The sequence below is a fragment of the Triturus cristatus genome, chromosome 9 (assembly GCF_964204655.1).
Source record: "Triturus cristatus chromosome 9, aTriCri1.1, whole genome shotgun sequence".
NCBI lineage: Eukaryota > Metazoa > Chordata > Amphibia > Caudata > Salamandridae > Triturus > Triturus cristatus.
Window position 1 is genome coordinate 125,697,577 of NC_140592.1, and position 22,091 is coordinate 125,719,667.

A 22,091-nucleotide genomic window follows, 5' to 3' on the forward strand; every position below is an offset into this window, starting at 1 on the left:
CTGTGGCATACAGTGGAGTGTATGAGAGTAGAGTGGCATACAGTGCAATAGCATAGAATGGAGTGGTGTAGAGTGGAGTGGCATAGCGTGAATGGAGTACAGTGGAGTGTTGTAGAGTGGAGTGAGGTACATTGTAGTGGAGTGCAGTGGAATAGAGTAGAGTGGAGTGGCATAGAACAGAAGGGCATACACTGGAAGGGCATACAGTGGAGTAGTGTACCCTGGCATGGGGTAGAGTGGAGTGGCATAGATTAGAGTGGTGTAGAGTGGAATAGTGTACAGGGTAGTGGCATAAAGTAGTGTAGCGTACAGTAGAGTGTTGTGCAGTAGAGTGAGGTATAGTGTAGTGGCATACAGTGGAATAGCATAGACTGGAGTGGCACAGAGTTGAGTAGCTTACATTATAGTGGCATAGACTGGAGTGTTGTAAAGTGAAATACCATACGGTGGAGTGTAGTAGAATTGATTGTAGTGTGGGAGAATATAGTGACATACAGTGTAATAGCGTAATGTGGAGTGGCGTTGAGTGGTGTGTTCTAGAGTGGAGTAGCATACAGTGGATTAGCACAGAGTGTACTAGCATAGAGTTTAGTGGCATAGAGTGCAGCAGTGTAGAATAAATTGTTATACAGTGGAGAAGCATATAGTGGAGTGGAGCAGAATGTAGTGGCATAGAGTATGGTGTGGTAGAGTGTAATAGCAAGTAGTAGAGTAGTGTAGAGTGTAGTGGTGTAGAGTGGAGCGGCATACAGTGGAGTAAGGTACAGTATTGTGGCTACAGTACAACAGCGTATAGTGTCGATTCATACACTGGAGTGTTGTAGAGTGTAGTGGCATGGAGTGGAATAGCATATAGTCAAGTTAAAAAGGCTGGAGTAGCTTAGAATGAATAATCATAGAGGGTAGTGGTGAGAGTTGCATACAGTGGAATAGAGTAGAGTGGAGTAACATATAGGTGAATACCATACAGTGCAGTGGCATAGACTGGAGTGTCGTAGAGTAGAGTGGAGTCGCACAGAGTGGAGAGGCGTAGAGTGGAGTTGGGTAGAGTAGAGAAACGTAGAGTGCAGTTACATACAGTGGACTTGAGTACAGTGGAATACAATATATTAGAGTGGCGTACAGTGAAGCACCATACAGTGGAGTGGAATAGCATAGAGTAGAGTGCCTACAGTGCATTTGCATACAGTAGCATAGTGTAGCGTGGATTAGCATACAGTGCAGTGGTGTACAGTGCTGTGGCATACAGTGGAGTGTATGAGAGTAGAGTGGCATACAGTGCAATAGCATAGAATGGAGTGGTGTAGAGTGGAGTGGCATAGCGTGAATGGAGTACAGTGGAGTGTTGTAGAGTGGAGTGAGGTACATTGTAGTGGAGTGCAGTGGAATAGAGTAGAGTGGAGTGGCATAGAACAGAAGGGCATACACTGGAAGGGCATACAGTGGAGTAGTGTACCCTGGCATGGGGTAGAGTGGAGTGGCATAGATTCGAGTGGTGTAGAGTGGAATAGTGTACAGGGTAGTGGCATAAAGTAGTGTAGCGTACAGTAGAGTGTTGTGCAGTAGAGTGAGATATAGTGTAGTGGCATACAGTGGAATAGCATAGACTGGAGTGGCACAGAGTTGAGTAGCTTACATTATAGTGGCATAGACTGGAGTGTTGTAAAGTGAAATACCATACGGTGGAGTGTAGTAGAATTGATTGTAGTGTGGGAGAATATAGTGACATACAGTGTAATAGCGTAATGTGGAGTGGCGTTGAGTGGTGTGTTCTAGAGTGGAGTAGCATACAGTGGATTAGCACAGAGTGTACTAGCATAGAGTTTAGTGGCATAGAGTGTAGCAGTGTAGAATAAATTGTTATATAGTGGAGAAGCATATAGTGGAGTGGAGCAGAGTGGATCAATGTTGAGTGTTACTGGTGTACAGTGTAGTGGTTTGGCATGTCATGGTATAGTGTACAATAGAGTGGCACAGAATGGAGTGTTACATAGTGGAATTGGTCAGAGTGTAGTAGTAAAGAGTGGACTGGTGTTGAAAGGATTGTTGTAGAGTGGAGTGGCGTATAGTGGAGAGGCGCCCACTGGTGTAGACTGGAGTGTGTGGGATTGAGGTGGCATACAGTAGAATAGCATAGAGTAAACTGGCGTACAGTGGAGTGACATAGAGTAGAGTGGCATACAGTGGAGTGTTCTAGATTTGACCGGTGCAGAGTGGAGTGAAGCACAATATAGAGATGTTCAGTGGAACAGCGTAGAGTGGAGTGGTGTACACTGAAGTGGCATCCAGTGAAATAGTGTACACTGGATTGAGGTAGAGTGGAGTGGCATAGAGAAGAGTGGCGTAGAGTAGAGTAGAGTGGGGTACAGTGTAGTGGCATAGTGTGGAGTGTTGTAGAGGCAATTGCCATAGAAGTGACTGTTGTTGGATGGAGCAGGGTACAGTGTAGTGGGGTAGACTGTAGTAGCACACAGTGGAGCAGCGTACAGTAGAATGGCATAGAATGGAGTGTCATACAGCGGAATAAGGTACAATGTAGTAAGGAAGTGTGGATTGGCATAGAGTGTAGTGACGTGCAATGCAGCACCTTAGAATAGAGTGATGTACAGTGTAATCACGTACAGTGGATTGTTGTACAGTAGTGTGGTATATAGTGGTGCGGCATACAGTGCAGTGGCGGAGCCTGGAGTGGGATAGAGTTGAGTGGCATAGAGTAGAGTGACATAGAGCAGAGCGGCATAAACATAAGGGGGATGGAGTAAAGTGACTTAGAGTGGAGTGATGTTGAGTGGAGTGGCACACAGTGGAATAGCAAATATTATAGTGGCACAGAATGGAATGATAGCGTGGAATATCTTAGAGTGGAGTGGAGTACACTGGAGTTGTGTAAAGTGGAACAGTGCAGAGTGTATTGGCATATAGTGTAGGAGTGTACAGTGGAGTGTATAGCATACAGTGGAATAGTATACAATGGAGTGGTGTACAGTTCAGCGGTGTACACTGGCATGTGTAAGAGTGGAGTGGCATACAGTGGAATAGCTTAGATTGGGGCACACTGGAGTGGCATAGAGTGGAGTGGAGTACCATACAGTGGAGTGTTGTAGAGTGGGCTGGTGTAGACTGTAGTAAGGTACAGTTTGGTGGAATACACTGGAGTAAAGTGGAGTGGAGTAGAATGGAGTGAGTGGCATAGAGTGGAGAGGTGTATGCTGGAGTGGCATACAGTGAAAAAGCATACACTGGAGTCGGGTAGCATGGAGTGGCTTAGAGTGGAGAGGAGTAGAGTGTAATAGCACAGAGTGGAGTTGAGTGCAGTAGAATATCGTAGATTAGAGTGGTGTAGACTGGCGTGAGGTACAGAATAGTGATGTACATTGGAATTCTGTTGACTGGGGCAGCGTAGAGTGGAAGAGCATAAAGTGTAGTGGCGTACAGTGTAGTGGCGTAAAGTGGAGTTCGGTTGAATTGAATACATAGAGTGGAGTGTTGTTGAGTGGCATGGGGTACAGTGTAGTGGGGTAGACTTTAGTGGCGTACAGTGTAATAGCGTACTGTGGAGTGGCAAAGAGTAGAGTATTTGAGAATGGAGTGGTGTATGGTAGAATAGCATAGAGTGGCATAGAGTGGAGTGGCACACAGTGAAATGGCAGAGTGTTGTGGCGTAGAGTGTAGTGGCATAGAGTGTAGTGGCAGTAGAGTTGAGTGGAGTACAAATGTAAAAGGCAGCCATGTTGTTTTCAGCACATTTTGTCAGTTTCTGTGTTTCGCTGCGATCTGGGTTAGGGTCTTACATATAGGTAACTCGTAAGTTTTGTTAATGTTTCCTAAATAAAGTGTTAATCGGTAGAGAAATGTATTTATAATTTGCTTTTCTAGTTTTTTAGAAGTTTATGGAGAACTGCACATTAAAAAAATAATTTTTAACTTGTGCAGTAATTTGTAGACTTTTTGATGAAGATTTAAATATCTTAAAACTGGAGAATGCACTCTATATGCAATAGTCACAAAATATAGGGTACTACAGTGTATTTTTGTTTTTTAACATATTTATCACTTTTTTTTGGGGTACTGTGGTACTCCCAAGGTAGTACCGCAGTACCCAGTATATTGTTTTTTAAATATATAGAAACTTTAAATATCTTTCCCTACCTGTTATCACTTTGATGAAGTGGCAATTGGTAGAGGAAAAATGTCAAACTTAGCACTTACCTACATCTAAGGGCAAAACGCAGTACACAAAACAACACGGCTGCCTTTAACTTTTGTAAATATATATATTCAACACGGATACCCCTACATAATAATGGAACAGGGAGACAATGTTTCTATTCCAAACAGTCACCTGGGACCATTTACATTAGGAAAACTCATCTAAACTTTAGAGGAATTCAAAAGCAGATTAGAAATGCAGTTCTTTTCCAACGGAATTGTACATAGGAAAATGAATCTAGGTTTCTTTTACAATTGTATTACAACAATCCATGTGCATTGCAATATAACACATTGCAATCTAAGTGAATAAAATGCAGAAAACGTAGTGCTTATACAGTGATCATATTTACAACATATATCATACAAGAACAATTAACATGAGAGAAATCTCATGTTTCGAACACCTAACATACACCTAATAATTCCTTTACCCCTTTGAGTTTGAATCTTTTCCACTTACTTATCTGGTGCTGCAACAAGTAGCCACGGAGAATACCATTGGGCTTCTTGGGTGGTGCCCAGGTCAATGTTACTGAGTCTTCCTCAAAGCTGTGAATTTGTAGAAAACGTGGTTGATCCGGAACTGGAAAAGAAGAGGGAACAGTTACTTAAATAAATTGGTCATTCTCTGATGATTAATGCACAGTATGTTCACACTAACAGTTAAATGTGCTTAAGTCATCACAGTTGCACACAGAACGGAAGGATGAAAGATTGAAAGAAATGACAAGTACACGCCTACGAGGTGTACGTAGAAAGCCCTGAAGTCAATTATTTAGACAAAGAAGGTCCCGTACACTGAGTATTACCAGAATAATCATGGAGAGACCAGACAGCTAAAGCACTAGCAGTTTCTGAGAAGATGGAATTAAAGTAGAAAGTGTGGCTTCTGAAAAGAAAACATAACTGGTGAGATTAGTCAATGGAGCAATGCCAGAAGCCTTTGACTGTGTACAAAACAATGGTATGGGCAGGGACCAAAGAATAAAGATGACACAACCAGTGTAGACAACTGAAACATAGAGAAAGGTGATGGAAGTGGGAAACTGAGCTCAGAATAAGAATTCCGAGAGTCGGTACAGGATGGGAGGACACCAACCAAAGAGGAGAAGATTTGTTGAAAAGAACGATTAAGGTGTATGGTGGAGGAGTCTAAACAAGAGATTAGACCATTGACCTGTCCGGAGGGTTACAGAATTCATGTTGCTCTGCTCCAATTTTTTGTTGATAATATTTGACATTTCTAAAAGGCTTCAACTCCATAAAGAGGATTTCTGCCTCTGTATGTGGAAATATACAAAGTGAAAAACGAGTGGCAGAGTTAATGGGAGTCTGGAGAAGAAGAGATTTAGAAGGCAGTGGTTCTTCAGGGACAAAATAATGTCTGAAGGAATAGAGGACAACTGGAAAGTGTTTGGTTGTTTGCTAGTCATGGCAGTGATAATGTTGTCCCCTGGACAAAATTCTGTAAATGACAGAAAACTTCAAGCGGGAATGCTATGTGACAAAGATGCTGAAGACGAGGTATCTCTTGGGTGGAGTTTTCAAGGTGTTGTTCAAGTGGAAATGATTTATAATGGGACTGGACCCTGTAGGTGGCAAAGTGCTTCTTCTCATAAACAACTAAACAACTGATGGGGCCATGAAAGTAATGTGATTCAGGTGGAAATGTATCTGAGGTTGCACTATTCTTGAGGTAATGCATTTTCTATTACCTCCTTCAGGAGTCAGAAATGTAAGCACAGGACTCGCAGGCCCTTCTCCTCTGGTGTTAAAAGCAGTCACACATAACTGGTAATCACTGTACGGCTCAAGGCCAGGAACCATTCCGGAGTCTCTTTCCCCTGCAAACGTCAGCGAGCGCTTCTCTGGGTGATGCTTTTTCCCATCTAGCAGGTTTCGCACTTTCCACCAGTTTACCTGAAAAGCAGAGTATTAATATGTTTATCTAGAGACAATTGAAGGAGCACCATGTTCCCATCTCAGCAAATGAAAAGAAATTAGCTTCAAAGCAAGTCACAGCTGTTCACCACATATAAAACAGGCTCAATCTGTGGGACCCAAAAATCAGACAGAGCCTCTGAATTTCTGATTCAGCAACATGCCTTAGAGATGATATATTGTAGAACTAAAAAGGCATAACATTTGAGAACTAGAATCAATCAACCTGAAAACTCTGGAACAGTCTAAATTTTTGTATTCCGGTGCCTGTGTATTTTACTTGGACATGTGTAGAGTTCAGCGAATCAGTAATCACGTGTCCACATTATAAGACTTGCAGCTAACGGACGCATTCAGTCTTTGTAATTCTGGGTCTTGTCATTAGCATTTCAGTTGGAAAATATCTTTGGCATTTAGTAGCTGTTAATAATTTAGGAGCTTGTATATTTTCAGGATCACTGTCTCAATCTGTGGTAATCATGGTGTAAGATTATTGGTGATTTAATGACTGTCACATTGGGAATTATAGCCATCTTCAGGGTCTGTGAGATTCATAAACAGTTAAGATCTGTGAAATTGAGCTTCTGGTGGTCTGTGAAATTTAGAAGGTTAGTCACTGTTACAGTTCATGGATGCATACAAAGGTCTGGTGCTGGTATCATGGGATACTCCAGTGTGTGATTCATATACCATCACAGCCTGCATGATTTGGGTGCTCACAGTGTATGAGATTCAGATGCATAACAAGTTTTTGGTAGTTTGGTACAGACTTTGGCCCTGATTACGATCTCTTTGGACTGGTTACTCCTTCACAACGGTATTATTGCCGTTGAAATCGAAATCCCATTATATCGTATGGGATGTAGATTTCGGCGGACAGGATATCCTTTACCATTGTAATAGAGTGACCCATTAGCTAAGATCGTAATTATGCCCTTCGTCACCATGTGTACATTTAGGTGTCTAGAACAGTTTGGGTGAATCATGTGCTGTCCCGGGATGTGTGATTCTCGTTTTATCTGAGTCCTTGGCATTCCGGTACAATCGTTATCTGTAATACTGCGGTGTTCTCAAAGTCTGAAGCATTGATTCACTGCCTTTCAGACTCAAATTAAGATATTATGACAGGCAGAAGCCCTGCTATAGTGTCACTCTGTGACAAAGCAGGACCTGCCTCACATTGCAGTGAAGGCACTGTTAGTCTTTAGAGTCAGCTATGGACAGACGGCCATGACGGAGGCATAACAAATTTTGGCTGTGCGTCTATTTTCAATCTCACTCCAGTAACAATATGGATGTAATCTAAAACACGGGTTATGATGAAGCTTTGAAGAGTAGAAATAAACTATGATGCCTTGTCTAACACAAACAGCTCTGAATTTGGACTAGGATTTATAAATTCAAGCACCAAATGTCTAGAAATATTCTGTGTGTGTCCTTTAGCAGCAGAAACATCTTGAAGGAACAGGATGTTTATAGACCTATTTGAAAAATGTCCTAAAGAACTCAAGCCTACCTTAATTGCTTGATTGTGGATTTCCTAGAGATTTTATGGTAATTTTGCCTCTTATCCCTTCCCAGACCTTCCTCTCTGGACTTTTAAAAGAATCTTATAAAACTGTTGGAAGGGTTCCTGTGCTAAACTTTCTGAACTGAATTATTCCATGTAGATACACTAACCTTCATAGTGGGAGAGGTGTGGTGCAGCAGCCAGGGCAGCTGACTCCGGACCGCAGGGTTCAATTCCCAGCTCTGGAGGCAGCTCAGCACAATGTGACTCTGGGCAATAGCTCACTTAAACTCCCTGACAGGCCCCAGCATCTTGAGACCCTTAGGGTTGAGTAGTTTGTGCTTTACAAATACCAGATTTAGATTTATTTCCATAGTATATCATAGAAGTATGCCAACCACCAAAGGACATTTGCACATTTTTATACTTCCTTGCTAACAACTGTTTGAAATCATCCTTTCCCTACCCAGATGTGAAGTCCTAACCTTTCATGGAATGATTTGTGAAGAGAAACTCCCATACCTTGTATCCTCCGAGGTGACCCCGCACTCGGTCTTGGTGAATTTCTGCCCAGGTCACTTTAATCAGCGTGCTGTTCAGAACCTGCACGGCCACATTGGTGGGTGCAGCATCAGGAGCTGTGAAGACATAAGTATTACTGTGAGGCTACAGAGGCGGAAGCAACAACTGTGGGTGTAGTATGCTGGATGTAGAAAAGGCAACAAATCTTTGGTTACATATCAGCAAAAGACCTTGCGCCTGATTCAGAGTTTGGCGTATGGGATATTCCATCACAAACATGGTGGATATCCCGTCAGCAGCATCACAAGTGCCGTAGGTATTTGCAAGGAGCTTATACATAACCACTGAAATTAAAGCAGCTTAAGGAAACAATGACGACTCAGAAACAGTCTTTTCATAAAGCGGTGTGTAAAGAAAAGAGTATATTTTCTGAGAAAATGTCTGTGAATACAAAACCTTGTCGCACTAGCACACGCAGTTAGCTACAAAACATTACATGTCAGCTGAGAGTAAGCAAAGAAATGCAACAAGAAAGAAGACATAAAAGCAATGGTCAGGAGCAAATCATACATCATAGCGCACATCACCCAACAAGTACCCTGCATCAAGAGCAAACTATGCACTATGGAACATGACATCCTTGCTGAGTCCAAAGTCAAACACAACCATGCAACAAGGAAAAGGGCACTGTTCCATACCTTAATGCAGGAGAATGTCATGCTGCATGACTCATAACATCCTAGCAATGCTCAACATCAGACGCAGGCCAGGTAGGTAACAAGAAGTAAGACTTTATTCCAGCGCCTAGAACCCATACATCATGCAAAAACACTTATTTTGAATGCCCATGATCAGAAGCAAGGCATGTGATATGGAAGAAAGCTGTCTGTACCCTGAGTCTTCATACAGGGGGTATGAGAGGTGACATGTATACATAGTAAGTTACAAGGTTTCTGTATTGAAAAAATGAGTCTACGTCGCTATTTGTAGCCTTGGTGTGTCTTTATTGCAGGAATGCTGGGTTTTCATAAATGCACAACCAACGCGTTTTGCCCAAACATGGGCTTCTTCAGGGCTGTAATAGCATACAATATACACACATTTAGGATTTTTCATGTTAATAAATTGTTGTGTGCATATAGGGGTGACAATTATTCCCAAGTGCTCGTGGTAGGAGAGCATGGGAAGTGAGGAAAAAAGAGGAGGAAGTGCGTCCAAAATGGGAAGAGAGTCTTCGAAAGTGACCGGTGACATCTAAAGCTGTGAAGCAGCCAGTGTGTGAAATCACACTGAAGGGAAGGGAAAATGAAGCATGTGGCTTGGTTGTGTCAGTCTAGTGCAGAGCCATTAATCATACCCAATAGTGAGACAAGAACCATATTGGTCGGCCTGCTTAAGTGAGAGTGGAAGTTGGGTGGGTAAAAAAAGTGTGACATACACTGTCCGAGTGTTGGGGAATACACCACTAGATCCATTGTGAAGTGAATTAAACGCCGCAAGGAGTGGGAGGAACGTGCCTATAGTGCATCAGAATGCGCTTACCGAATGAAGGGTAATGTAATCTTGCCAAGGTAAAGTAGTGGTCTCCGCAAAAGGTAGGTCTGTGTTAAGTCGTAGAGTCTTGCCAAGGTAAGGAGATCTGCAAGATTCAGGTCCGTGTCAGAACGTGGAATGAAGATAGGTACCCTAAACACGGTAAGGTGAAAGTTAGGAAGAGAGGGGGAGGTGGTAAAGTAGGTTCGATGTGTACGGTTCGGTCAGGTGAAACTGTGTTAAGACCAACCTTAAGGATAAAGGTGCATATCGGATTCTGTGGTCAAGTGATTCTGTCTCTGCAGCGATGGTCCGTGTCAGAGGCAGGGGGTAGCTGTGGGGAAAAGGGGGGCCTTAAGTAGAATAAGCGTAAAACACGCAGGTCATGCTTCTATACATTAAAAACGGGAAGAAGCAAAGCTAATCTCCAAAAGCGCCGGTAGAAAATTGCGCAATTGGGTGCATCTCAAGACCAGTACCCATGTCGTTCTTTTAATTGGTGTAGCCGAAGCAATAAGCTCACAGTTACCATACCGTTCCTAATGGTCAAAGAAAGCTGGGGGCAATGAACTCACAATCTTAGGCAGTATAAGTCAATATGTTTCCTCTGAAGTTGCAGAAAAACTGATGCCAAACGCACAAAGGCCAGTAGTGCAATGGGTGCCCGCAAAACTAAAGTACGTGCTGAAGTTAAGGTGCACGTAGCATAAAGCCAATAAACATGTGCCGCTATATGTAAAAGACTATCCACTGTTGCTAGAGAGTCCCATTAGTGAAAAAACAGGCTAAAGCCTCAAGGTAAATGAAAGCTCCGGTGCCCACATCCATGCGCGGCAGTGAATATTGATGTACTATTAAAAACCAATAAAGTAGGTCCATAGTATGTCGGCCTATATTTATTAAGGCAGTGGCAGTGGTTGTGGTACTGCGCATACTTATCAAAAATTGAGGGATTTGAAAATTTAAGCGACATGTAATGCATTACAAAAGCATTTTAGAATTGCAGGCAAGGATCAAAAGCAGGGAAAACACCATATAAGACAACCAGCATGTAACAGGAAAAGTAACTCATCCAAAATTCAACTCTAACTTCAACAAATACACTGATCCGCAATATAGAAGAAGATATCCACACAAACACTGGATCTGGAGCAAGCAATGCTCAGAGGAGCTCAGAGGAACAAGGCATCCTGGAATTGGCTAGCATCCGAAGCAAACAATGCAATATTGCCCAAAATACAACGCCAGGGTCAGGTAGTACAGGCAACACACTAAGAACAACAGAGTGATGATGCCTGGCATGTTTGAAATAATCTCAATCACTTTTAGCTATTCTGAGTCACCCTCCATGCCATTATTTTGTTTCTACTCACTGTGGCTTTTCTGGCAGATACCCTGTTACCTAATTCTTGAATTGAGGCCGTTAGACCTGGCATCCTTGGCATGGTTTTCCCTGATTTTTTGCCTTCTGACCTTCTGTTTTGATTACTTAATTTTTGCTGGCTTTAGGGTTCTGGGCACTTTACCATTGCTATCCAGTGCTGAAGTGCATATGCTTTGTACTCATAACATGGTAACATTGACTTATACACAATTGGCATATTTAATTTACTTATAAGTCCCTAGTAAAGTACACAATATGTGCCCAGGGCCTGTAAAATAAATGCTACTAGTTGGCCTACAGCACTGATTGTGCAACCCACTTCAATAGCACTACAGAGCCTTGTGGTCAGTTCTGAACTGCCATTTCAACCTTGCAAACTAACCTACTTGCAAGACCCAAACCTTCCCCAGTAGGCCCAAAGCAGTGTATTTATAAGGTAGGACATGTACCTCTGAATTTTCAGGCCTATCTGTCCCATAGGTTAACATTGGGGTTGCCGTAAAACAACTTTTGAGTGTAACTTATAATTGGAAAAAGATAGACATTTGGAGTTTGGTGGCTCTGGACTCACACTTTTAAATCACAACTTATGGTGAAGTCGGATTTTAAAATGTAAGTCTGAAAATATAACTTTTAGGAAGTTGGGTCTTTCTTACTTAGCCATTCTGTGTCTCTGCCTGTCTCTGAATACACGTCTGGGTTGGGTGATAGCTGGGCTTTGTGCATTCCCGCTAGACAGTTACACACAAAGGGAGCTGGGGTATAACATTTGCATCCTGATGGCCCATCACCCGGCTGATGGCTTCCTGAGGTAGATTGGGAGGGGGGAGCTGACACTGGCACTGAATAGGGCTGTACCTGTCCCTACACAAGAGCTGTATATGCCCCTGTAGTGAGTTTGGAGCCAGGAAAGGAAATGCAGGGACCTTGTGGTCTTCCAAGACCTCGTTGACATCTCCACTTCACAAGCACAACTGGATATAGGTACTGGACCCTTGACAATGCCAAACCAAGAACTTTCTGCCCAGAAGAAGAGCTGCTGTACAGCAGGAGGGACTGCCACTCTGCTAACTGCTTTGTTGTGCTGGCATACTGCTTGCTGCGTCTTGTCTGGGAAAAAGAAGGCCTGGACCTACTCTCTACATTCTTGCACCCATGTTCTCCAAGGGCTTGCTGACTTGCCTCCTGGTCTTGATGTCCCAGGCCCATCAAAGACAACTCTGCTTCAGCTGCTGTACTCCTCCAACTGTGAGCCTTGCCCTGCCAAGAGGTGCCAATCCAGTCCTGGGCTTTGAAAAAGGGGTCTGCAGCTGCTTTCCTGCAAAAACCAATGCAATGACGACTTTGCACCGATCGGAACCGACACTGTGCCCTTTGACACCGACGCAGAGCCAATCTGACAACATCCCTGTGCGGCTCGACAACGACGCGGGTGTTCTGCGAGGTTTGATGCCAACGCAGAGCCGATCCAATGACATTCCTGCGTGGCTCAATGATGACACAGCGCCTGCATCGTAAGAGGTTCAACAACAATGCGAGACCTGACAACGAGGCTCAACGACAATGCATCGGTTCAACTGCGTGAATCGGAACTGACGCAGTGAATCTTCGACTCCGATGCTTGCTCCATTTAAGGTAATTTTTCAGCAGGCCCTGTGTGGGTCCTGTAGCCGGCCAACCCTCCATTGAAGTCAGCTTGAAACTTTGCATTTACCCCGGTCTAGTGCAACCTTAAGTAACCCCTAAGCTCCATTGACTTTAAAGCACCATATTGCAATTTATTCTTAAGAAATTCATATCTCAAGTTCTACTCATTGGATTTTTGCCGTTGTGGTCTTGTTTTCCTCAGATAAATACTCTAAATTTGTCCTAAACTGGTGTAGAGACTTTTTGTTGTGTTTTCACTCTGTTTAATTAAAGTGTGCACAAATACTTTACACATTGCCTCTTACGTTAAGCCTCACTGCTCTGTGCCAAGCTATCAGCGGGTGAGCATAGGTTAATTTAGGATGTGTATCTGAATTACCCTGACTAGGATTGTGGTCCCTAATTGGACAGGTTGCATACCTCTGCCAACTTGATACCCAATTTCTAACAGAGGCACTAAGGCCCTCATTATGAGTTGCAATATCCCACCTGGTGTATTGATTATGGATAAAAATACCTTTTAGGGCCCGTGAGGTAGTCCAATGTCTCTTGACAAGATCATTCTGGGTCATAAACAATGGCTCTCATGTCAGAGAATACGCATCTGCACCTGGTAAAAGCAGTGCTTTGCCATGGGCAGAGGCCTCAGCCTGGAGCACCGTCCAGTCTCCCTGAGATGCCTGTAGCACCACAGGAAACCAGGCAATGCTGACCCTGTCAATCCCATTTTTAAATCCCAGGTGTCTGAACATAATCCCACAAACTCATAAAGCAAGCCCAAATCTTGGAGTTTTGGGGCAATCATCTAAGATTAAGGCTTCTTACCTTCCTTAAAAAAATCAAACATGAGCACCCAAACGGAACTATCCTATAATCGGCAACAAAGCAAACAAAACATTTTTTTACATTTTATTTAGGAAAATTACAGGAGGCTTCTTCTCACATATTTTCAGCTGCCTCTGTAGAATTTTTAGGTTAAATGACCTGTATAAATAAATTATATATATGCTATATTTTGATAACTACAATGTATGTATGAAATAGAATAACATCAAATAAGGGAAAAAGAAAGCTAAAGCAAGACAGCCAAGCTAGACACCAGGAATTTGCTTCAAAAAATGATAGAGACACCATTTTTTTGCTAAAAGCTTTCAGTTTAAGCAGACAGGCCAATGACTGAAAGAACATAAGTTATAAATTACGCTTTTGCCCCCGAGAACAGGTTGGGTGCACATTGATCCGTATGGCAATATTCATAGATCGACTTGATGAACTCACCTTCCCCTCTTCCCGCCAGGCCCCTATCAATAGCTCTGACATTACTACGGAGCCTAGTGAGGTCTGAGTGTAATAGGTGCTATGCAAATGAAGTCCCTAATTATCAATGGCACTTCCACTGAAGGTATTCTCATATACTCTATTTGCCCACTCCTAAGCAAACACTTCAAATTGATTATTTAAAAACATGATCTAATTAATGTTGTTAATTGTAGAACAGGCTTAATATAACCTAATTCAGCCAGCACATTATTAGAAGATGGATACTATTGTTACCAATTTTTTTAAAAGGTCAACAATAATCACTAATTCCGCTATTTCAATTTCAATTTATTAAAGTGAAATCATATTCAAAATTAGGAAGAGCTAAGGAAAAGAACTAATTAAAGTGAGCCTTATTGATACACTCAATGTCAATAAACAAAAGAGAAATACAAGTGGAGTGGGGGTGGGGGGTAGGGGTGCCAGATATTATGGATGCTTTTTAGTACAGTGAACAGAATAAAATATTTGGAACGTGCATAAAATAGCTTTTATACCGACACAGTCATACAGGGACCCCCTGGCCCCCGGGAAATCTTCCCTAAAACCACATGCTACATGCAGCTGTCCTGCTTGTGATACATTATCTAGGGCAGACACCAGACCTGCAAGGAGTTTGTTGCATCTGATTTGTAAATATGAGAAGTTTGGTTAGGTATCATACAGTAGAAGCAGGGGCTGTTTATGTTTGACAACCTAACATATTCATCTTCAGTGATTACTAGACATTGGGACAAGTAGAGGATCACAGTCTGAAAACACCAAACCAAGAATCCCCAAATTGTAGCAATGTCAAGTTAATAAAAAGAGAATTCTAACGAATGCAGATGAAACTCTCAAATACTCAAAAGAAAACTCAACACTCCATGTCTCTAAATAAAAATCAACACTCATTGTCTCTAAAGTCACAACACAAAAAAGAATGGTAAAAGGTTTATCATTTTCTGAAATTACAGCAGTTGAACGCAAATAAGAAAGAAAACGGGATAAAGAAAGATGGAATTTCTCACAAACCTTAGTGCCATAGTAGCCTGTTTTTAGTGTCTACTACAAGTGAGATAGTAAAAATTATTCGGTGGAGGAGGCCGACTAGTGGAAAAAAAAGGGTGAAAAAGCGATTCCGCAGGAGTATACAACAAGGAGCAAGCGCAGGGTGTTGGTATTGTGAAGTGTGAGGCAGAAGGAGAGGCAGGGGGAGGAACAAGACACAGTGGAGGGATGTAATATTTAAAGCGGAAGATAAAACCAGCGGCGCTCCTTCATAATGGTGGAGGAGCGTCGTCCCACTGGCTCAGACCCAGCAGCTGAAAAATAACATTATATTTTATTTTTGTTTTATTTTTCAACAACTTTCTCATCCAGCGTGTGTAGGGAGGAGCAGAGCCAGGGCATCGGAGGAAGGAGGAATGGTGTACATGTGCACTTCTAAGTGTGCATGTCTGTTTGGTCGGCTGTCTTAGGCTGGCCAAACAGATATGCGCAGTTAGGTTTTGCTAATCCTGTTGTATTGCACAGTTGGGTTGGAGAAATAGCCCAGATTTCCTTTGTGCCTACGCGAGCCTTAAAGCAGCCTGCTCAGGCCAATCCCTGTGCTGGTCTCATAACATAAGAGCAGCACAGGGATTGCACAGGGAGTCTCTGATGTGTCCCAGTGTCTACTGGTCCCAGGAAGAAGAGGAGCAAGGCGACCTGTATCTTCTGGTAAGATTTCTTTCTTTTTATTATTAACTCTTCTACCCTTCGTACTCCCCCTCCCACGCTCCCCCTCCTGCGCTGCCCCCTCCACCTGCTCACCACTTTTAATTTGTGTTGGCCGCTACTGGACAAAACATAAATAAGATACAGGAGATACTTCAAGAAAAAGGGATTAAAAGAAAGTAGAAAAAGAGTACGGATTAAGGAAGATGGTAAGCAGGACGCTGGTGAGATTGAGAGTGAAAATGCACAGGAAGTCGGAAAGAGAATATGAAGGGGCAGGGATCACATGAGAAACATATGGGGAATACCCATAAAAAATAATAGAATTGAGTGGGAAGCGAGAACGGGTTGGAAAGGGAAAAACATAGAGGTAAAGGAAGCAGGGGAAAAAGAGTAAAGACAATGAAGACGGTGAGGTGAGAAAAGGCATGAATGAAATTGAGGAGATGAAAAAAGGGTCAAGTATGAGTAGGCAAAAAGGTAAGATGAGGACAAGCAAGAGCAATAAAGGGAAAGGAAGCCTTGATGCGTGTGAGGGAGACTCCCCATCCATTGCCATACAAAAGGAGCATGCCCTGGTGTGCACAATTATGGACTCACACTATCATCAAAGAACACAAAAATATTTGCTTCCATGGATTGAAACATTCAGTATATCTAAGAAGATCACAATATATTTTGCAACTGCAGTGCCTTGGGCAAAACAGGGGAAAGGTTGAAGAGGGTGCACTTACATTTCAGAACACTACTGCTAAACTTTAGAAGACACTCAATATAGAAAGATGTTGCTTTGTCATCACATACAGTGGTCACAATTTGTGCTAAGGCCTGCAAGATGCAATATATCTCTCCACACTGTTGAAGTAAATTAGGACAATGGTTCAACCTCTGCAAAATCTACTAAAACAGAAATACAATGGGCTACAGTCATGTCAATGAAGTTTGTGGGCACACTGGATCTGGGTCAGTCTAAAGTTAAAACCCTTTTCAGACTTTTGCTGTGAAGCATTGTTAACAATCCAATAGATTCTATTATTCCTAAATTAATGGAGTTTTTACTCACTGTCTTCTCCTGAATATTCTGTAAACACAAGAGGCTCTGGCGCAAATCCCAGCTGGTTGACAGCTTGCACTTTGATGTCATATGGGACGTAGGTGGGTGTGTTCTTGACAATAAACCAGTGGCGTTTGGTGTACTCTTCCTCCCAGTCATCCTGTACTCCCTGTTGCCTCCAGACCACTCTGTACTGTAGTGCTGGTCCGTTGTGCTCCGCTGGTTTCAGAGGCTGCAAAACAATTCAGAACGGGCTATCAAGCTATCAAAAATCTTGCTTCACATGATATTTATGCCTATTAAATAATTTGGGATTTTTCACCAATTAAATATTTATTTATGTATTTAGGGTTTTGATATAGTGCAACCCTGGCCACAGGGGCAATGGAGAGCTTTACACAAAACACTTGAATACAGAGAACATATGTAATTTCATTAGGTATAGCAAAGACCATCTATGGCAATCAGCAAACATTTACCCATCAATTAAAATGAGCAAACAATTGTAGAAAAATCTTGAAAATGTATGTTTTTAGATTTTTACAGAACGCCAGGTATTTGTGATTTTTCTTATGAATTCCTAGGTCTGGATATATTGTCTGGGCCTCAGGCAAGAAAAGTTCTGTTTTTTGGATCTTTGTCTTTTTTGTATTGGGTATCTTGTTAGTTCAAAGTCTTACTGTGGTATGTAGTTATCTAAGACTAGGTGTAAGCCTGACATTTGAAGTAAAGCTCATAAGCTCACTCATGAGGCTGCTCAATATTGGTGTTTCTTAGGAGGTATATATTTGAATGCACATATATAGTATGCACAGTTTTGGGGACTGATTTAAGGTCTGATTTAGTGTTTGGAGGACAGGGTATTCCTTCACAAACATGACCCTGTCCACCAAGTTCTGGGTCTGCCTGTTGTATTGTAAGTCAGATGAACCATCAGCTTTCCGTAAGTGGTACTCCATAGACTCCATCAACAGAAAGCTCACTCCCATGGCCTGTTAGATTAAAGGCATCAAACCTCCCACCATAACTTATGTCCTTTTTTCTGTCCATCATTGCCATAAAATTAAAACAATCATCCCGCACATAGGGACAAAACTTCCTGGTTGTTGGGGTCATCAGTTATTTATTTTACAAAAAGAAAAGAAAGTCACAATTTATGAGTTTGTTTTTGAAAAGCAAAACATTTGGTAGTCGAAACCAATGGTCAATCTCCACCACATTTGTGATACATTCAGAGCAACCCGTGTGACAGTGGTTCCTCTAAAAGTACAGAGATCTCTTAATCTGGGGTTCACTATCTGTCAGAGTAGTGGATGAAATGTCCTCCACCACTCTGACAGATAGAGTAAATACAACCTAACCCTAAATTAGACCCTTAGAGTCTGGTGGTAACTAAAAATCATTCACTTTCTAGTAGAACTGATAAAAGGAGCAGATACCACCGTCTGAATCGCCTCCACTAAACAACTGCAGTAAAATAGGATATCAGTCATTAAATTCTCCTCTGTACCTCACATTTCCTCCCAAAATAAATCAATGTTAAGTTACCACAGAACAGGAAATCAGGGCCCCTGATATTTAATGTTTGCACTAGAAACTGAAGGAATTTAATTTACCACCAAATTCCAGATCTAGCCCTAAGTAGAGTACCCCTTCCTCCTATTTGGGGGGAGGAGTTGGCCTAACGGCTAGGGCGGTCGACCTCGAATCTGGAGAACTGGGTTCTAGTCTTGACAATGACGCTGAACATCCTGTGATTCTGGGCAAATCACTTAATCACCCTGTGCCTAAAAAAATTAAAAATAAAATGAATGTGTCCTCATGTAATGCAACTGGTGCTATGTAAAGTGCTCTGATACCTGATTCGGGCCAAGTTTGCGCTATATGAAACTTTGTAAAAAACAAAAATATGACACATCCTCTGTCCTAGCCTCTGGTCGTCAGCCCCTGCTCTCCAAGCTGTTCATCTAGCCTCCTCTTTTTGCTCATCTGCCTGCCCTACCCATACTATTTGGCTTTGTTTTTTCCTCCACTGACAGAGCAGATCTGGTTTTTTTTCATCAGATGCTGTTTCCCCTGATTGCTCCATGCCAGTCTTCCTATCCTCAGAACTTCCCAATCAATCTAGAAGAAATTCCTGTTGATCAGTTGCAAGCCATTTATACATGATCAAATTAATGGTATACAGGTTGTGAACTTCAATGAAATTGATGTTCCTACTTCCTACCTAGATGGGTTCCTATGTTGATTAATCTTAATCAAAACTACCACTAAGAAGAAATACACTACAGTGTTTTAGTATATACAAAGGCATTTAAATAAAGAGACAAGGTTTTATTTGCCATTATTTAATTAACAAAGGCAAGGATTACGTATTTCATTTAAATGAACTCAATAGAGAACTATGAAAATTTATTTATTTTGACTTAAATGATAAAAGGATTAGGGTAAGGAATACTCTAGATTTATGTAATTATCTTTTAATCTTTACATCTATTAAGGGTTGCAGTTTGGGTTTCTTAAATATATTTTTAATTTAAATTAATTAAGGGCTGAGTTAATATAGAGCTAGGGCTACAGTTGGGACTATGAACATGTAATCAAATAATATGATAAAAGATTAATCAAATTACTTCAACTTTAATCTGAAAAGGTAGATCTGCATGTAGGGATGAGGTAGAGGAGTCAATATAGTTGTTTATTCTTTTTGAAAGATCTTAAAAATGTAGCAGCTGCAGGGATGTGGCTCTGAAATAGTGGTAACTCGAATGGTGTAGACTTTAATGTAATAACATACAAACAAAAGGGTCTATGAACAGGGGCGGCTGGCACGGATTGGGGGTGGCAGAGTGGGGGAGGAGGAGAGAAAGAAAAAAATATGCCCTTATTTTTAACCGTGTTTCTCCTCTGTTGTCCCTCTCAGGAGGAAGAGGAAGCAGGACGCAACCAGGCTCCCCATTGCCAATCACAACGCTGCATTGCAGCATTGTGATTGGTCTGAGTGCTGTGGTTCAGCGCTCAGACAGGCAGTGGGAGCCTGGGCATGTTTTCAACCCAGGCTGTAATGCAGTCTAGAGAACATGACTGGCCGGCCCAAGACGGCCAGCTAAACATTCATGAGCACTTACAGAGTGCCCATCACTCCTCCCCCTGCTCCTATGTGAGCAGTCCAGCCCCATCCTGCCTACAAAGCTGCCGCAGCAAGAAAATATTAAATGATAATAACATCATTTTATTATTCCTTGTTTACACTGCTGCAAAGCAGTGTAGTGACGCTCTTCTACCTTAGCAGAGGAGCCACCATTGTCTACGGATATGATCTAAACTCCTATGAATATATGTACATATGCTTCTTTAAAGGGGTTATTTGTGTTTCATGTTGTCTATTGTTTCAGTGTTATTTGGTTTCAGTTTGATTTTTTAGTTAACAAGTAGAATTGCTCTTCTTTATTCAAATGCACCTCTATTTTCCAATGTTCAACCATTTGCAATTGGTAAATTGAATGTTCAATCAGGACACACTATTCCCTTCCTTTCTGTTCACCACTCTCCAGTAGTTCTTCCTTTTCCTCATACTCTGCTTGACTTCTCCTATGAATACTTCTGGCTCTCACCTTGTATCCCTTATCAGTAGTTCAGTATCTCCCTTCTTTCTCTCAACTCCCATTACTAACCATTATCCCTTTGATTTTGTTTTGTGCCTGAGAAAAGAAAGTAGCTAAAGGATTAAATTGGTCTTTAGCTTGTTGTCTTACCTCCCATTTCACTACCATCTCATCTGGTTTGCTGGCCTCCACATGGATGCTCTCTGGATTCTTGTCTGGGGCTGCAAAAGAGTGAAGATTAATCTTTGGACAGGAGTCTGAAATAATTGTAGTCGTGCTTCAACTTTTCATCATAAAAGAATTTAAGTAACTTCCAAATTATATATTTGCCTGATAGTTACACCTCCCAAAATACAAATAAAGTAACACAATAATGATGTGATCTCTTGATGTGAGACCTTTTACAGTTGTATTGTAATTCCTAAAGCTTTTTCATGAAGGAAAATTATCGGGGTAATAAAAGAGACATCTTCTAAACAGAACAAAGCATCTCTATTACCAATATTGGGAGAAGCTTCTTTTTACTCCAGTGTTCCTTCATCGAACTAAACCTTCTCAATACATTGGTGACGAGGATGGAGTATCTTGCACATGTGTTTAGTAGCAAAGGGGCAGATGAGCAGACTAGTTACATCTTTAATACCTCAACTTAGGCTGGGGCAAAACAAAGGGGCACATTAACTGATTATGGTGTTTTTGTGACTGTCATGATCGGATTTTGGCTTAGTTGGTTTAGCTTATTGCACTTCCTATTATCGTCTGGATTGTAAGGTTTTGGTGCTTGAGCCAGTAACCTTGAGTGGTGTGTATACACATTAACTTTGCTGGATATGCAGATGGCAGTCCTGAGGATTTTTCCATACCCTGAAATAGCATTATTTAGAGAGTTTGTAAACTAGTGCCATTGGTGAATGTATTTTGGACTATTTAGGGCAAGGTTGCCTTTCTGCTCCTTGTTCATCTGTCCCGGTTGATAAATTAGGTATTGATTCGTGGTTGGGATAGTGCAAGTGGAGAACTTAATATGTATGGCAGGCTACACTTCTAATTCTTTACTTTATGTCATTGATGCAGCTTTTAATGATATTTCGTGTACTGTATTGTGTTTTCTGAATAACTCTCTCAGTCGCTGACTATAGCACAGAATCCTATGGGCCTGATAAAGAGTTGACTGATATAGGGTACTACTTTTCAAATGGAGTACCCTATTAGCCAAACTCTCTCTACCCCTGTCCAGTTTAGGTTCAGGTGGACCATCAGCTTTCTATCTGCAGAGTCCCACTTGTCTCTGATGACAGAAAGAGTTCCCTGATGACCTGAGGGAGTCCTAGCAATCGGTGTAAAGGGATGTACACTAAACCTTTTGTAGTTTACAGCGTTTCATCTGATGGCAATGAGATTGTATGGGCAGTGGTCTGTCAGGTTGGCAGACTACAACCCACAAAACTATTCTACCCCAGAAGAACCATGTGTAATGTGAAGGAAATACAGGAAATCGAGATATTTTGCATCACCCACTATTTTGAGAAAACCCTGCTGCCATAAAACAAGCTTTGCTATTACAAAATCAGGTAGATGATAGAGTAAGAATCTGTTGGGGCCTTCTGTAGTTATTGAGGGTGATGGGATGGGTTATGCAAGTAGTATGTGTTAGGTGTCTTCCAG

General features: G+C 41.8%; 1 protein-coding gene across 6 annotated transcripts in view; it reads right to left on the minus strand.

Annotated features, from left to right (window-relative positions):
* Positions 1 to 22,091, minus strand: part of CHL1 (cell adhesion molecule L1 like) — a 463,163-nt gene that overhangs the window by 51,063 nt on the left and 390,009 nt on the right. For all 6 annotated transcript variants that reach the window (XM_085624524.1, XM_085624521.1, XM_085624522.1 and 3 more), the window contains 5 exons: positions 20,577 to 20,647; positions 16,831 to 17,053; positions 8,186 to 8,301; positions 5,928 to 6,132; positions 4,673 to 4,795 (listed from right to left, as the gene is read on the minus strand). In XM_085624524.1, the coding sequence (XP_085480650.1) occupies positions 4,673 to 4,795; positions 5,928 to 6,132; positions 8,186 to 8,301; positions 16,831 to 17,053; positions 20,577 to 20,647 (738 nt within the window). The remainder of the gene's footprint in view (positions 1 to 4,672; positions 4,796 to 5,927; positions 6,133 to 8,185; positions 8,302 to 16,830; positions 17,054 to 20,576; positions 20,648 to 22,091) is intronic.